This window comes from Lotus japonicus, chromosome 4 (genome assembly GCF_012489685.1).
Source record: "Lotus japonicus ecotype B-129 chromosome 4, LjGifu_v1.2".
NCBI classification, from domain to species: Eukaryota; Viridiplantae; Streptophyta; class Magnoliopsida; order Fabales; family Fabaceae; genus Lotus; species Lotus japonicus.
In genome coordinates this window covers 11,746,567-11,762,780 of record NC_080044.1, presented here as the reverse complement: position 1 = coordinate 11,762,780, position 16,214 = coordinate 11,746,567, and the positions used below count along the sequence as shown (strand labels likewise).

The 16,214-nt window shown below is 38.0% G+C and overlaps 2 protein-coding genes across 3 annotated transcripts; both read left to right on the top strand.

The window, feature by feature from the left end:
* The first annotated feature begins 3,318 nt into the window (after nucleotides 1-3,318).
* Nucleotides 3,319-6,989, top strand: LOC130715541 (probable inactive purple acid phosphatase 9). Its single transcript, XM_057565656.1, has 2 exons — nucleotides 3,319-4,133; nucleotides 5,418-6,989. Exons 1-2 carry the CDS (start codon nucleotides 3,429-3,431, stop codon nucleotides 6,687-6,689), a joined length of 1,977 nt encoding a protein of 658 aa, XP_057421639.1. The 5' UTR covers nucleotides 3,319-3,428; the 3' UTR covers nucleotides 6,690-6,989.
* Nucleotides 6,990-7,116: 127 nt separating this feature from the next.
* Nucleotides 7,117-15,395, top strand: LOC130715540 (alpha-1,4 glucan phosphorylase L-2 isozyme, chloroplastic/amyloplastic-like). 2 transcript variants are annotated; one of them, XM_057565655.1, is made up of 16 exons: nucleotides 7,681-7,816; nucleotides 8,394-8,490; nucleotides 8,755-8,984; nucleotides 9,095-9,196; nucleotides 9,739-9,915; nucleotides 10,119-10,394; nucleotides 10,731-11,002; nucleotides 11,320-11,437; nucleotides 11,582-12,010; nucleotides 12,131-12,283; nucleotides 12,481-12,609; nucleotides 13,395-13,631; nucleotides 13,931-14,007; nucleotides 14,153-14,339; nucleotides 14,652-14,852; nucleotides 15,156-15,395. In XM_057565655.1, exons 3-16 carry the CDS (start codon nucleotides 8,940-8,942, stop codon nucleotides 15,270-15,272), a joined length of 2,520 nt encoding a protein of 839 aa, XP_057421638.1. In that variant the 5' UTR covers nucleotides 7,681-7,816; nucleotides 8,394-8,490; nucleotides 8,755-8,939; the 3' UTR covers nucleotides 15,273-15,395. The 2 variants fall into 2 exon arrangements, with proteins under 2 accessions (XP_057421637.1, XP_057421638.1); XM_057565654.1 differs by lacking the exon at nucleotides 8,394-8,490 and having other exon boundaries at nucleotides 7,117-7,816.
* Nucleotides 15,396-16,214: the final 819 nt, after the last annotated feature.

Sequence of the window (16,214 nt, the reverse complement as noted above, 5' to 3'; positions counted from 1 at the left end):
AGTTCCAATATGAAGTATTCCCCTGATCAGAAGTCTCCTAGGTTAAAAGGTCAAGTCGCTATCCAAGTACAAAAGCAAGTGTACCTTCCTGACGACCTACCTAACGTTCTCAGCCACAGCAGAAGCTGGATTTTCCAGAACTGCCCTCCAACGGTAGCATTTCCCATGCATTGCTCAACCCTAATCCTTGGAGTATATATAGAGGCTGAAGATTGAAAGAAGCGGCTAGAAGCAATACATACGCGCAAGACATATTCAAATTATTCTAAGCTTTCTTTCATCTGAAATTCATTGAGTTTACTATTAGCTTTTTAGAAGCAAATCTCTTGTAAACATTTCTTTGATAAACAGTTTGTTTAGTTCCTTTAGGAGATCAAGGTTGATCGGATCCTAGAGAAGACTAAGAGAGTGAATCTTAGTGTGAGCTAAGTCAGTGTAATTGTTAGTCACTTGTAGGTTTCAAGTGCAGTTGTAACTCTTACCTGATTAGTGGATTGCCTTCATTCTAAGAAGGAAGAAATCACCTTAACGGGTGGACTGGAGTAGCTTGAGTGATTTATCAAGTGAACCAGGATAAAATCCTTGTGTGCTTCTCTATCTCTTATCTTTAGCACTTAAGTTCTCGAAAGATTTGTCAAAATCTTTAAGGTGGAAGTTTTGTACTGAAAACGTTATTCAAACCCCCCCTTTCTACCGTTTTTCATACCTTCAGTTTGTTCCACAATTAATCCACCCACTAATTAGCACTAGATTTTGTGCAGTGTTCCATGCGGGTAAATGGGCTTTTTAGCTCTTAGGAGTGATTTCATTGACTTCATTATCAGCTGACCCGCCACCAAGATTGACTTGTGTTGAAAATTCCGGAAATTCCGGTACATCAACACTCGGAAAATTTTCAGGAACCACTGGCATATAACCACTAGACTGGGGTGTTTGAGATGAATATCTCACAGATCCATAAGATGGATGAGAGTTTGGAACAATTGATGACTGGTTAAAATTTTGTATGTTTTGAGGAGGTTGGTACGAATATTGATTTGGATCTGGATAATAGTTTGGATTTTGAGGACGTTGGTTGGAGATTTGATGTGGGACTTGATAATAGTTTGGATTTTGAGGACGTTGGTTGGACATTTGATGTGGGACTTGATAATAGTTTGGATTTTGAGGACGTTGGTAAGAAATTTGATTTGGATCTTCATAGTTGTTGTGATTTTGGTTGTAAAATGGGTTGTTTGAAGAATTCTGGGTGTTGAAATGATGATTGTTGGGATCCATTTCAATACAAATGCTAATAGATAGATAAATAAGATGGTGAGAGAGATAATAAGAGAGTGAAAAAACTTGGTTTTTTTTCTGTGTCCAAATCAAACGAACCAAGTCTCTATTTATAGAGAAAAAAAAAATCATGAATTTTGGTATAATTTTTTTTTTCAGAATTTTTTTTTTTTGATGAAATAATTGAGTTCAAAAGATAAGGAAAAACGAAATCCGGACCAACCAACCAGAGGCAGCCACGTGGCAGGGGCTGCAAAATTTTTTCTCTCTCCCCTGCAGACAAGGCGCGTGACGCGCCTTGTCTGGGCGTGCAGGACACGCGCCTGCGGTGGCCACTGGCCTCGCACCACGTGGCACACCGCAGGCTCTTTAAACATGTTTAAAATCTTCAACAAATTCACCCTCTCTCTCCCCTTTCAACCAATTTCAACAAACCATTAAACCTATTCAACACAATTCAACATAATTCAACAACACTTTCAACCATCCATTGTGGATAGTCACATCATCTGTGTATAGATTTTTATAAATGTTTTCATGTGCTCGTTAATTGATCACTCATATGATCAGCATGGATCATTGTTGTTTATGACCTAAACTTAAATTGAGTTTCATACTTTTTGTTCTTACTTGAGTCTTTGTGGTCCGGTCAAAAGCTTGCCAATTACTGGATATTCAATCTGTAGCACCCATAATTCCAAGAAGAGGAATCCCACCCGGCTTGACAACCATGTCCATGGGTGACTTGATTCAAGCTCACAACACGAATCATACCTCGCTCCAATATCTTTGTTGAAGGATATAAAATCAACCCTTCAATCATTGGAGATGGTTTCACTTTAGACGTGGGGAAAGGAAATGGATAAGGACCAATCAAAGAGTCCATATGGGCCAACTGACTAGGTACGTTCAAGAATGTTTTATGCTATGATCCAACGATCATCCGTACTATACGATACATGTAACACCTCGATTTTCACGGAATTACTAAAGTGGCCAAAAGTGGAAATAAACATGCTAAAACATTTACTTTTCGTATTAACTCGAGTAAGTTCAAGAAACATAAAGATGTTTAAATATGTATAAATAAGTCAAGATACAATTACGTACATATAAATAATAGACCACACAGTTAAAAGACATCTTGTCTGATGGGCTCAAATAAAATGGCAGGAGCCAACTCCACAAAAAAAAAAAAGTATACCACATATGAAAAAGGACTTCATACACGAAGCACTTGCTGTCATTCCTCACAGGGGATTCCACTGCGAAGTACAACACCACACTCTGCCCCAATTAGCCCTCATATATAAAAAGATAGGGAAGACTCAACAATACTATACTACCCTCAAAACCCATAGGTGTCGAAAGACTAGTGCGAAGACTCCTCCTCCATAGCTCTAGAAGATTCATCTCCGTTATCTACTACCGAGATGTAGCCATCCAAAGAACCTCAGGGCCAAGATCAACCACTGAGCCCGTAACTCCATAAGGTACGATTCACCCATTAGACTACCTCCTCCTCCACACGATGGTCGGGTGAATAACGCTGTTATGCACAGGAGAGGGAGGGGGAAGCACAAACTTCACCTCAAGGGGTGAAGAGACAACCTCCTCCAACGAGGGAGAATAGCTAGAGGTCGCAACAGAACTCAAAACAGTAGGAGTTGACTCAACGTCCACCTAGACCATTCATGGGGAAATGTGTCAACCCACAGACCTCTAAACACGCTGGGCAGAGATGGGGCTCCATGATCGTCAAAGCGAGACTCCTCCATTAGACACTAAGAGTGGCAGCAAAAGTCCCAAGCGACGTCCCTCAAGTCAATATCGGGAAGCTCAAACTCGATCGATTATTTCAAGTGAGAGACGCGAACGTTTGAGAAGAAGTTACCGTTTAACTAACCAACCATGATACGTATGATATGTAACCATGATACGTATGATATGTAAATAAAACATTTTTGCCCCAAAATTTAAGAGGAAGGAGAAGAATGTCATATATCATATGCATGGGAAGATGAGAATAAAACTAGAATATACCACCCATTTGAGTAAGAGAATGCTTCACGTTTCTGCAAACAAACCATGATTAATGTTCATTCATAATCACTTCCAACTGAACCACCCACACATCTCCGACTCTCACCATGTCCACACTCTCTTTCCGCCTCTTCCCGTTCCTCTTCCTACTATCCATCATCTCAAACTGTGCCCCCACCCAATCCAAACCCACCGTATCAGTGGCCCCCACAACCCTCTCAAGATCCGGCGACACCGTCACGATACGGTGGTCAGGAATCGATTCTCCGTCGGAGCTCGACTGGGTAGGCATCTACTCTCCTCCCTCCTCCGCCCACGACGACTTCATCGGCTACCTCTTCCTCTCCAAATCCCCGACCTGGCAATCCGGGTCGGGCTCCCTCTCCCTCCCGCTCGTCAACCTCCGATCCAACTACACCTTCCGGATCTTCCGATGGACCCGCTCCGAAATCAACCCGAAGCGCCAGGACCACGACCACAATCCCTTACCCGGCACCAGAAACCTCCTCGCCTCGTCGGAGGAGGTGGCGTTTGTCTCGGGTCGGGGACCCGAGCAGATCCACCTGGCGTTCGCCGACGCGGAGGATGCGATGCGGGTGATGTACGTGACGCCGGAGCCGAGGGAGACGTACGTAAGGTTTGGAGAGAAGGAGGGTGATCTTGATGGTGTGGCTCTTGCGCGTGTTGTGAGGTACGAGAGGGAGCACATGTGTGATGGTCCTGCTAATGCTAGCGTTGGTTGGAGGGACCCTGGTTATATACATGATGCCTTGATCACCAATTTGAAGAAAGGGAAAAGATACTATTACAAGGTTGGTTCCTTGGTTTTCTGAAAATGGAAATGTAATCAAAATAGCCCATTATGTTTTCTGTTTTGTCATTGTGTTTTAAATTCTAGCTTAAGATGTGGAAGTATTTTTCGGAAACTAGGGATGAGGAACCTTAACTTAACTGTGACTAAATCCCGAATCTGGCGGCATCCAAAGGGGGACCGGGTATTGGATGTTTATACCAAAGACTAGTACTTTTAAAACTGAAGTGAAATCTCAGTAGATTTCTAAGTTTGGGGATAAGTGATTTTGGGAGAAGGAAGTAGCTTTTGTGGGGAAGGGGGGAGTACTTGTACTATAGGAAGTATTGTGACTACTTATATATAGTTAGGCCCTGTTTAGGAGAGCTTATTTAAGCTTATCTAATAGCATAAGCACTTGTGCAAGTGTTTGGGAGAGCTTATGCAAACAGCTTATGACAGACCATAAGCTGTTTTGAGCTTATTTTCATGCGCTACTCAGGATAGCTTATGAAAAAGAGATTATGCTTATATATAGCTTATTTTCAATTTATTTTAATAAATTTTTTAAAATAGCTTATGAAGGTCGCGCTTAATTAAGCTGTTTTTCCAAACGGGGCCTTAATTTTATAGCAGTTTTTATCCAATATTATGTATGGATCCTTGGTTAAATATTACCTACCTTGGTTCAGTTGAGATTAGAGTACAACTTCCTTACATTGACTCATGTGAACTTTACATGCAACGGTATGGATTTAAATTCAAGGCTCATAACTGCTACCGTGCTACTTATACTACTGTCAGAAAACCAAAAATTATCATGCCACATATCATTCTCAGTGAAGTGATGTAGACTGTAGTACTAAGGGTTGCTCAATTAGTTAAGAAACAGCGCTGAGATGGTTTAAAAACTATTCAACTTTGATATATAGTTTCTGCATTGACCCTCCGGTTGAGCCAGAATGATACTTCTATTTGTGACTTTGATTATTTTTGTAGCCTCCTTTTCATTGCTTCACATGTATTACAATTTACAATTGTGTTCTGTGAAAAGGTTATTGTCTATTCTACATGTTTCCTTTGCATTCTGAAAATTCCATCTTTTGTGTAATCCTTTGATGAATCTTCTGGTTATTACCTCTATTGTGAATTTGTTTTTTTCATTTGCTGCTCTCCATAACCATAGCCCTCATTTGGTGAATATATAAATACATATTTTGCTGGGGTCTTAAAGTCTTTTTGATTTAATCATGTGGTCTACGGCAACCATAGACTTATTTTCAGATTATGATTGTTTTTGTGTCAGGTTGGAGATGATAATGGTGGTTGGAGTGCAACTCACAGCTTTGTGTCAAGGAATAGTGATTCAGATGAAACAATAGCTTTCCTTTTTGGAGACATGGGAACAGCCACACCGTACAATACGTTTTTGCGTACACAAGATGAGAGCATATCAACCATGAAGTGGATCCTCCGTGATGTTGAAGCTCTAGGCAACAAGCCTGCCTTCATCTCACACATTGGAGATATTAGTTATGCAAGAGGTTATGCATGGTTGTGGGACCATTTCTTCACGCAGATTGAACCTGTTGCTTCCAAAGTGGCATACCATGTTTGCATTGGCAATCATGAGTATGACTGGCCGTTACAGCCATGGAAGCCTGATTGGGCCAGTTATGGAAAAGATGGGGGTGGTGAGTGCGGTGTACCCTATAGTTTAAGGTTCAACATGCCTGGAAACTCTTCAGAACCCACTGGAACTGGAGCCCCAGCAACAAAGAATCTTTATTACTCATTTGATACAGGAGCAGTGCATTTTGTGTATTTCTCCACAGAGACCAATTTCCTTCAAGGGAGCAACCAGTATAACTTCTTAAAGCATGACTTGGAATCAGTTGACAGGAGCAAGACTCCTTTTGTAGTAGTCCAGGGGCACCGACCCATGTACACCACAAGCCATGAAAATAGGGATGCTGCGTTAAGAGGAAAAATGCTTGAGCACTTGGAACCCCTATTGGTGAATAACAATGTGACCCTTGCCCTTTGGGGTCATGTTCATAGATACGAGAGATTTAGTCCGCTGAATAACTTCACCTGTGGTGATAGTGTGGGTCAGAAAGCAGGGGACAAAGAAGCATACACAGTTCATCTTGTGATCGGAATGGCAGGGCAAGACTGGCAGCCCATCTGGGAACCAAGACCTGATCATCCCAATGACCCAATCTATCCACAACCAAAAGAGTCTCTGTACCGCGGGGGTGAGTTTGGGTACATTAGACTGGTGGCAACAAAACAGAAGCTTCTGATTTCTTATGTTGGAAACCATGATGGCGAGGTGCATGACACATTTGAAATTCTGGCATCTGGTGAGGTAATCAATGGTAATGGGGATGGCGGTAGTGGTAGTGATAAAGATGGAGGTCAGATTGTGGAATCCACGTTGTCGTGGTATATCCAGGGAGGAAGTGTACTGGTCCTTGGGGCCTTTGTGGGTTACATTCTCGGTTTCGTGTCTCGTTCCAGTAAGAAATCTGAGGCCAGGGGTAGTTGGTCACCCGTGAAGACTGAGGAAACTTAAACAATTTATTGCCCCACTTTTTTATACAGGGATGAAGGTTTGCTCAAAATAGAAATTAGGGTATGAAGGTGTTCGATTGTGAGTATTCCTGCTATTTGTTTGAGTAAACAACCCTAGTTGCTACTTGAGAAATAATGTTTGTACATATTCAAATTTTGTTGAGTGAACTGTGCCATTTATGGCATGCCTTGTAGGACTTGTTTTGTATGATATTCATGGTATTGATAAAAATGAGTTAGATTAAGGATACCACTGTAATTAAATTCAGAAATAAAGTTTTTTCCCTCTCCCCTTTGTTTCTGTGTGGGTCTGTGAATAGTAATTACTCAATTAAGCTTAAGTTATGCATGGCGTCATGGCCAGTTCAGAAAGTTGACTTGTTCCTGATTGGAGAAGGGAATGAATACAGAGAATATGAAAGTTCCCAATTTGATCAAAAAGTTTGAGTGACATATCAACTTTGTTTATCATGCATAGGATTATAAGCCACGATATGAAAGGAAATTAGCAATATTATGTTGCTGTCTAAGTTGCCATATTCGGACAATAAGCCAGCATGGCAGTATCAGTATGTGGACAGGAGGACTAAAAAAGAAAAAAATCCAAATGGGCGAAGCAGAAAGCAAGAAATATCAGAGGGAGTGTTTTGGCCATTTAGTGGTTCATACAGATCCACATGGTAATGATTCTTGATCGTGAGAGAGGAAGAGGACCTACCCACTGGCCATATTTTGCCTCGTGCTCAATATGATATAAGCATATCCTCGAAATACCCAGATATTAATAAGGATAAGACACACTGTTCCTCTTTCACCCATTCTTTTTTCTTCCTCACATGTTAAAACAACGTAAACATTATTTCTGTTACTACTTCCTCTGAGACAGAAACATCTTTGCAGCAATGGCTGCTCTACCCTTCTCAACTACCTGCAAGCATTCCAACTCATGTATACACCGCAGTTCCAAATCAAGTTTCACAGGTTTCAGTCAAAGAAACAATATTTGGCTGCTGTTTGCCACCACAAAGTCAAATCCCAGAAGGGCAATGAGAAAGCTTTGCGTGAAGAATGTTGCCAGTGACAAAAGGGAGGAACTGAAAGAACCACTCACTGAATTGAATGGACAAGGTACATTCTGGGATTTTCTCTTACTTGATCACTTATCACTCTATTTTCTTCAATCAGAAAATTCGTGTTTATAATTCACATGGTTATCTATTTTTCAGTTAGCCTTGCAAGAGTCTCAGTTTTCGGGCGTTTGATTGAGTAATAATGTGCATTGTTCTGAAAGGTTCCTTGTAGTAAATAAGTGGGGAACCATGGTCATGTTCAAGCATATATTATGTTAACAGAATAACAGTCAATGAACACATTATAGCTAGCTGATTCAAATGTTAGCTTTGTTATTATTTTGGAATTATAACTTGAATGACCAAAGGAAGGGTGGCTCTTAATTTCTTATGATGTTAATTTGGATTTGTGTAATCTAATTGAAGAAGATAAAGTTTAGGGTCTATGCTCTGTATAAGCTATCTCAATGTTTCCTTTCTCAGATAATGTGCCTTTCCTTTTGAAATTCGCGGGGAGGAATTCTAGTAACAAAATACTGGGAACTTAAGAGACATTTCTCTACTTAATGTTTAAATGCCATAAACATCATATTATAATGAATTTTGTTGAAAGTGATGAATCATGATATTTATAGGACTGGCTGTGGACTAGTTAGTATGCTGTCACTCCTTTCTTCTATGGATTCGTCTTTCATACTTATCAAGCTTCCTTGTGTCTTGGTGGAGTTTATGGTAAAACCTCAAATTTGATGGATTCATTAGTTGTTTATTTATTCAGTTAACCAAACTAGCAACACTTTTAAGCAATACCATAGCCAATATAGCTGTGTGGTTTTGAAGTTATGACTGAGGACACTCTAGATTTTGTCCCCATCTTTATGTTTCTATTGAACTAAAAATCCAAGATGCATAAGTAATATAGCTGTACAATATTGTTTTTCTTGTTTCTGCCAGTATGGTCCTAAATACAAATTCTTTATTTCTGAACACTTGCAGGCACTTCAAATGAATTTATACCAGATTCTGCATCTATTGCTTCAAGCATCAAATATCATGCTGAGTTCACCGCATCTTTTTCGCCTGAGAAGTTTGATCTCAGTAAGGCTTACTTCGCAACTGCAGAGAGTGTTCGTGATTCCCTCATCATAAATTGGAATGCAACATATGACTATTATGAGAGGATGAATGTTAAGCAAGCTTATTACATGTCTATGGAGTATCTACAGGTTCATATTGGGTTTCTTTTACTGAGGCAGTGGACATTTCTCATTGCAAATTATTTATTAATTTTCATCACTACTGTTGTTTGTTTGTTTTGTTTTTTTAAATTGTGAAGGGTAGAGCATTGTTGAATGCAATTGGAAATTTACAACTCTCAGGCCCATATGCTGAAGCTCTCAAAAAGCTGGGTCACAATTTAGAGGATGTTGCTAATCAGGTTTTTTTTCCTATTCGTATTCTCTTATTTGAAATTTAAATAACAGGTTGATATTTGATTCCCAAGATCGTTAAAAGAGATTTCTTAGGAAGAAGTGTTTGGAAACAAGCAAGTCTATTAATAGGATAAATTGCACTGACCTCCCATCTATTTTGAAAATAATGCACTGACTTCCCCTCCTTCATACACCTTTTAGAATAATAAAGGGATGCTGAGTATTATAATGAAAAACCTTGGGGGAGGTCAGTGCAATAATGATAAATCTCAGGGGAGGTTAGTGTAATGTTCCCAATAATATAGGGGTGGTTAGTGTCTTAAATAATAGAGGGTATGCCAGTCACCCTCAGGAGTGGGGATGTAAGTGCAATTTGCCCTTAATAATAAAACATATTCATCTTGTTTGGAAAAATACTCATGAATGATAAAGAAAGACAGCAGAAGAACCGCATAAGCTTTCAAGATTGACAGTTTTATGAACATACTTCTAAATGCCAAGAATTAATCAAAGCTTATTTAAAATCAAATTCCCGTACAATCCACAGGAGCCAGATGCTGCCCTTGGGAATGGGGGATTAGGTCGTCTTGCTTCTTGCTTTCTGGACTCCTTGGCAACTCTGAATTACCCTGCATGGGGATATGGACTCAGATACAAGTATGGTTTATTCAAACAGGTTATAACCAAGGATGGTCAGGAGGAAGTTGCTGAAAGCTGGCTTGAGGTATTTATATGCATCCACCAATAGTTATTGTCTGGAAGCCACTTTCATTTAGGTTATGCCTGCCTTGTTCTATAATAGTTATTATCTTGAAGCCACTTTCATTTTAGATTATGCTTGCCTTGTTCTATGATAGTTATTATCTGGAAGCCACTTTCATTTCAAGTTCTTATGTTGATTCATTCACCGAATTTGTCACTTTACAGATGGGAAATCCCTGGGAAATTCTGAGAAATGATGTCTCTTACCCAGTTAGATTCTATGGAGAAGTTATTTCAGGGCCAAATGGAAGCAAACAGTGGATTGGAGGAGAAAATATATTGGCTGTTGCTTATGACGTTCCAATACCTGGATACAAAACTAGAACCACTATCAACCTTCGGTTGTGGACCACTAAGGTTTCACCAGAGGGATTTGATTTACATGCATTCAATACGGGAGATCATGTGAAAGCACACGCTGCTATGAAGAATGCAGAGAAGGTCTGCGAACACATCTTTTTCTACTTGTTGTTTTCACACATTTAGAACCTTGAAATGGTGATACTTTTACATTTAAGTTCAGTGAGCTACTATTGAATTTTAAAGGCACATTCTGAAACGTTCTAAAATTTCCACTACTAAACTGAGACCTCTATTTGATAGATATGAAGAAAAAGCTTATTTTCTTCAAGTTTCATATTTAACTGTCAACCTCATTTCGTCTACCAATTATCAGAGGAGTTTCTTGGCATTAATGAAAACTATGTTCAGTGAACTGTCTTCACAAATCAGTAGTGATGTTTTAGTTTTGTGAACATTATTTAATTTTGCAATTAGATATGCTACATTCTGTACCCGGGGGATGAGTCAATAGAAGGAAAGACTCTACGGCTAAAGCAGCAATATACATTATGCTCTGCCTCTCTCCAAGATATTATTGCACGCTTTGAGAAGAGATCAGGAAAGACAGTAAATTGGGACACCCTCCCAGACAAAGTGGTGGTGCAAATGAATGATACTCACCCAACACTCTGCATTCCTGAGCTGATTCGGATATTGATGGATGTAAAGGGTTTAAGCTGGGAGGAAGCTTGGGATATTACTAAAAGGTGCCCCCTTTTGCGTTATCTGTGTATTCAATTATATCTAAAACATATAAAATCATCTTTTACGTGATTGGGGTGATATGTATGTTCTGTTCTAAATTTGTGTTGTTTATCCTTGGGTGCATCCATGTGTTTCAAGATTCCTGCGTTTACATTTTTCAAAGTATCAGTGTGCCAACTTCAACAAATAGAGTGGGTTGAAAACTCACAGCTTCTCAGTAATAACGTTTCTAATGCATCTGCGCTGCAGTACCTTCTGCCGTACCTACAATGATCTTTATGCATAAGACTGATCCCTTTTTTAATGGCTCTTCTCTTAGAACCGTTGCGTACACAAACCACACAGTTCTACCAGAAGCATTAGAGAAATGGAGTTTGATGCTTCTGCAGGATTTGCTTCCACGACATGTGGAAATAATAAGAATGATAGATGAGGAGGTAATGTTGAGAACTTACGTAGCTTAGGCATTCAAATTGTTATGACATATATAGTTCTAACTTTGGTCATATGGCATGTCATTCCACTTTATGAAGTGTTATCTATATCCATCTAACATCATCTATATTCGTTTTGTTAACCAGTTCATTCATGAAATTATTTCTGAGCATGGGGCACATGATCTTGACTTGCTGCACGAAAAGCTTAGAAATATGAGAATACTTGAAAATATTGAGTTGCCTAATTCAGTGATAGAGCTGCTTAATAATACAAAAGTGGTTCCTGCCATTGATCCTGTTGGTGAAATTGATGTTGATGATGATGATATAATGGCTATAGAAGGGAAAAAAGAAGAAGATGATGGTGGAAATGAAGTAGGGGAAGAGGATGGTGGAGACCCTGTTGGAGAGGATACTGAAAACAAAATACAGAAGACATTCAAAGTTGATCCAAAGCAGCCAATGATGGTTCGCATGGCTAATCTATGTGTTGTTGGTGGATTTTCTGTGAATGGGGTTGCTGAAATTCACAGTGAGATTGTAAAAGAGGAAGTTTTTAATGCATTTTACAAGGTAACAACACCAGTTCTCTTTCACTGTTGTTACAAACAATTAATTACTGGGATCTCCGCGTAAAATACATCCATAAAAGAAGATACTTATTAAATTTCTTTATCATTGAACTCTTGACAGTTTTGGCCTGAGAAATTCCAGAATAAAACAAATGGGGTTACTCCTAGAAGATGGATCCGTTTCTGTAATCCCAATCTTAGTAAAATCATAACCAAGTGGATTGGAACAGAAGACTGGGTAACAGATCTTGAGAAATTGGCTATACTTCGCCAGGTTGGTTAATTCAGCAAAAGATCTGTGAATAAATTTTTATTAGGAAATTTATACAACTTCCACAGTTAATGGTAGCAAGCATTATAGGTGATTCCTTAGTCGATTGTCACTTACGCAATATTTTCAATACACAATTTCTAAGGTATTTTTATTAGTTAATATATAATTTTCTTATTATGGATGAATTTTTTTAACAGTTTGCAGATAATGAGAATCTACTGTTAGAATGGATGGATGCAAAAAGAAGAAACAAGATTAAGGTTGCGTCATTTCTCTTAGAGAAAACCGGTTATGTTGTCAGTCCAGATGCAATGTTCGATGTACAGGTTAGTTTTCTGCCACAAGAACTTCATTTCTTTCTTCTCATGTTCAGTTAACATGTGTCATAAAGTATTCGAGTGAATAATTGTGCTGGAAATGTTTTTTTATTGTCTGGAGTGTTTATTTCCAACATTTCAAGGAATGAATGTTAGTTCTTGGTCCATACTTAAACAACTGAAAGCATACATAATTCAAAACATTGTTTAGTACTTTTGATAATTAAAGAGATTTAGAATTCCATCTAACACTTACACATTGAGGATCACAGTTGCCTTCTTCTCTAGTGTTTTCTACACAGGAGAAGAGACTCAGGCCTGTATTATTAGTTAAAAACTCCCATGCTATAGAATAACATCAACCTTTTATGAGATTTTTTAAATAGTGAAGTGTTTCAGAGTTAACTATCTAACTTTTTCTTTTAAGTTTGTTTAATAGCGCAGATTCAATTATATGCCATATTTTATGTTTTTTCATTGGATTAATGCAATATTTTTGAAGTTTGCATGTAGTACCTTTCGATAAATTCACAAGTGATTATTAACACGAAATAAGATAAAGAGCTTTGCTATATCCTCCTATAAATCATCTTACAAGTCCTCCATTTACGGTACAAAGAAACTATGAATGAAATAGTGAATGCAGTTAGTTACATTAAAATATTATAGATTATTTATTCAGTAAGAAGATTATTAGGAGGAACAAGATTTAGGATTATTCTAAAGTAAATTATATAACTGGGTATTGGCTAATTATTAGCCCACACTCTCAATTCTAACATATCCATTTTCAGGTGAAGCGCATTCATGAATACAAACGACAGTTACTGAATATCCTAGGAATTGTTTATCGCTACAAAAAGATGAAAGAACTAAGTGCTGAGGAAAGAAAACAAAGGTTTGTTCCTCGGGTTTGTATTTTTGGTGGGAAAGCATTTTCAACATATGTTCAAGCCAAGAGGATCGTAAAATTCATCACAGACGTAGGAGATACAATCAATCATGATCCTGAGATTGGAGATCTTTTGAAGGTATGTGTTGAGAAGTGCCACATTGACTAGAGATATGACCAAGATAGCCCTCATATATGGGAAGACAATCCTCACATCTTGATCTAGCTTTTGGGGTAGAGTTAGGCCTCCCAAATTCTAATAGTATGCTTCAACTTGGGTGATAGATAATTGGGCATAGTGTGACATCCATTATAGTAATTCCATAATTTTTGTTGCCTATGCCTAATGATGATTGAATTAATATCTTAACTTGTATTTTGGAGACTGTTTGATACCAGGATTGAACCCCATTGAGGCCTCTCTGACTTAATCTGTAGGTTGTATTTGTTCCTGACTACAATGTCAGTGTTGCTGAAACGCTAATTCCTGGCAGTGAATTATCCCAGCACATCAGGTAGATTTCTTGTTGGATAACTATTTTCAGAAAAATCAAATATGATTCTTTTGGTTTGGCAAATTCTTACAATTCCAAATTTGAACTTTATATTCTAAAGTTGATGTGTTATGCAGTTTTTGTTTCTGACTTTTTTTGTGTTTAGCACGGGTGGGATGGAGGCCAGTGGAACAAGTAACATGAAATTTGCAATGAATGGGTGTTTACTTATTGGAACTCTTGATGGGGCTAATGTTGAAATAAGAGAAGAAGTTGGAGAAGAAAACTTCTTTCTTTTTGGTGCACGAGCTCAAGAAATTGCTGGGCTACGGAAAGAAAGAGCAGAAGGAAAAGTAAGCATTGAAAGAAATCGAAATAACGAGAATTTACCACGTTGAGTTTAAAGTGGACCGAAGAAATAAGATTTTGCTACATTGAGTTCAACGTGGATCAAAGTTTAGTTTGGAAATCCAAACACACTATAACTCCTCAGTTTTTTATTTAAAGTGGATCCAATTCACTTGAGATGAGCCTATATAATCTGACAATAGAAGAGACATTAAAATTTGTTTTCTGTAGATCCTTTAAGGCATTATTATTCTAGTCCAAGCCAGTGGAATTACCATGATCTCAATCTTCTGTACTCTGTTCCATACTATATGCAGTTTGTACCAGACCCACGGTTTGAAGAAGTGAAGGCATATGTTAGAAGTGGCGTTTTTGGTCCTTACAACTATGATGACTTGATGGGTTCCTTAGAAGGGAATGAAGGCTATGGTCGTGCTGATTATTTTCTTGTAGGCAAGGACTTCCCTAGCTACTTGGAGTGCCAAGAGGAGGTTGATAAAGCATATCGTGATCAAAAAGTAAGTAATATCTACTTATCAGGCACTCACTCTAACAATGAAAGAAATTCAGGAACAAAGAATTTTCATCAAAAAATTATTTTTAACATTTAACCCCAAATTATGGACGTAAACCAATGGGCTAAGACTTGGTGATTTTAAATACCATATCTTCACCTATAACCCTGGGACAATAAGTCAATAAGTACATGCATGAATTTCTCACGGACATAACAACTAAATTAGCATTCATTTGACACATTTCTAGGATTTCACGCCATATAGCTCATGTGCCAATTTAAAAATTTATTGATGTTGGTGCAGAGATGGACAAGAATGTCAATCTTGAACACAGCTGGTTCATACAAATTCAGCAGTGACAGAACTATTAGTGAATATGCTAGAGATATATGGAGAATTGAACCTGTTGCATTGGCTTGAAGACTTACACATGCTTGATCTTAGATTTTGACATACTCCGTTTGTAGAATTATAAGTGAGGTCTCCTTACTATGGACGTATTATTAGTTGGTTATAAAATTTATAAGGATGTCTATAGAAAAATTACCATAATTTTTAAAATGTAATAAAGGGTTAGTGGTCAACTTAGTCTCTGATTTTGTAAGCGAATTTGATTGTAGTTCTTCGGCGGAAAAATGACATTTAGTGGCGGTAATTTTTATAATTACTTGTTTTTTACTGCCACTAAACGTCATTTTCCGTCAAATGACTAAAATCAAACTTGCTTACAAAATCAGTTATTAATTTAACCATTAACCCTATAATAAATTATTTGTCGACGAATTTTTTATTTTTTTCCGCTCTAGATGTTTTTCTATTTCATCTAGACTTCCATAAACTTGGATCTCCAAAAGAAACATGAGAACGTGGAAGCATACAATGTGATCGTGCACTTAAAAGAGCTCTATTAAGAGCAAGTTAGGGATGAGAGGTCTAAGGTCACCAAGCGAAAAATCATTGTAGACAACTTGGTAGAGCGAAGTTCTGTAGGGTCTCATGGACTCAAGATTTTTGGGTACATTGAACTAAGATAGACATATATTCCCACTAGGCTAAGAGTTGACCACTGATCTTGTTCCTCAATTGTTGTTGGTCAGTTTAATCAATTTAACATGATTTATACATGAATGAAATTGTGAAAACGCTGCTTGCTCAGCAGTTCTCAACTACTTACCATAAAAATAGTAAACGAAATGGTAAGGCCATATTGATTGTAATGCCCCAATTTCTCAGGGAATGGCCATAGTTAAGAAAAATTAAACATGCTAAACCATTTTTAGCTTTGTAAAACATGAGTAATTTAAAAAAAAAACCATAGATGCATAAATAATTTGAGTTCAATTAACTACATATAATTAAGAA

Excerpts from the sequence above, each read along its gene's own strand:
- LOC130715541 (XM_057565656.1), top strand. The coding sequence starts at position 3,429 with ATGTCCACACTCTCTTTCCGCCTCTTCCCGTTCCTCTTCCTACTATCC. Across the intron at positions 4,134-5,417 it reads GGAAAAGATACTATTACAAG|GTTGGAGATGATAATGGTGG; the intron begins GTTGGTTCCTTG and ends TTTTTGTGTCAG.
- LOC130715540 (XM_057565654.1), top strand. The coding sequence starts at position 7,591 with ATGGCTGCTCTACCCTTCTCAACTACCTGCAAGCATTCCAACTCATGT. Across the intron at positions 14,008-14,152 it reads GAATTATCCCAGCACATCAG|CACGGGTGGGATGGAGGCCA; the intron begins GTAGATTTCTTG and ends TTTTGTGTTTAG. Across the intron at positions 14,340-14,651 it reads AAGAAAGAGCAGAAGGAAAA|TTTGTACCAGACCCACGGTT; the intron begins GTAAGCATTGAA and ends TACTATATGCAG.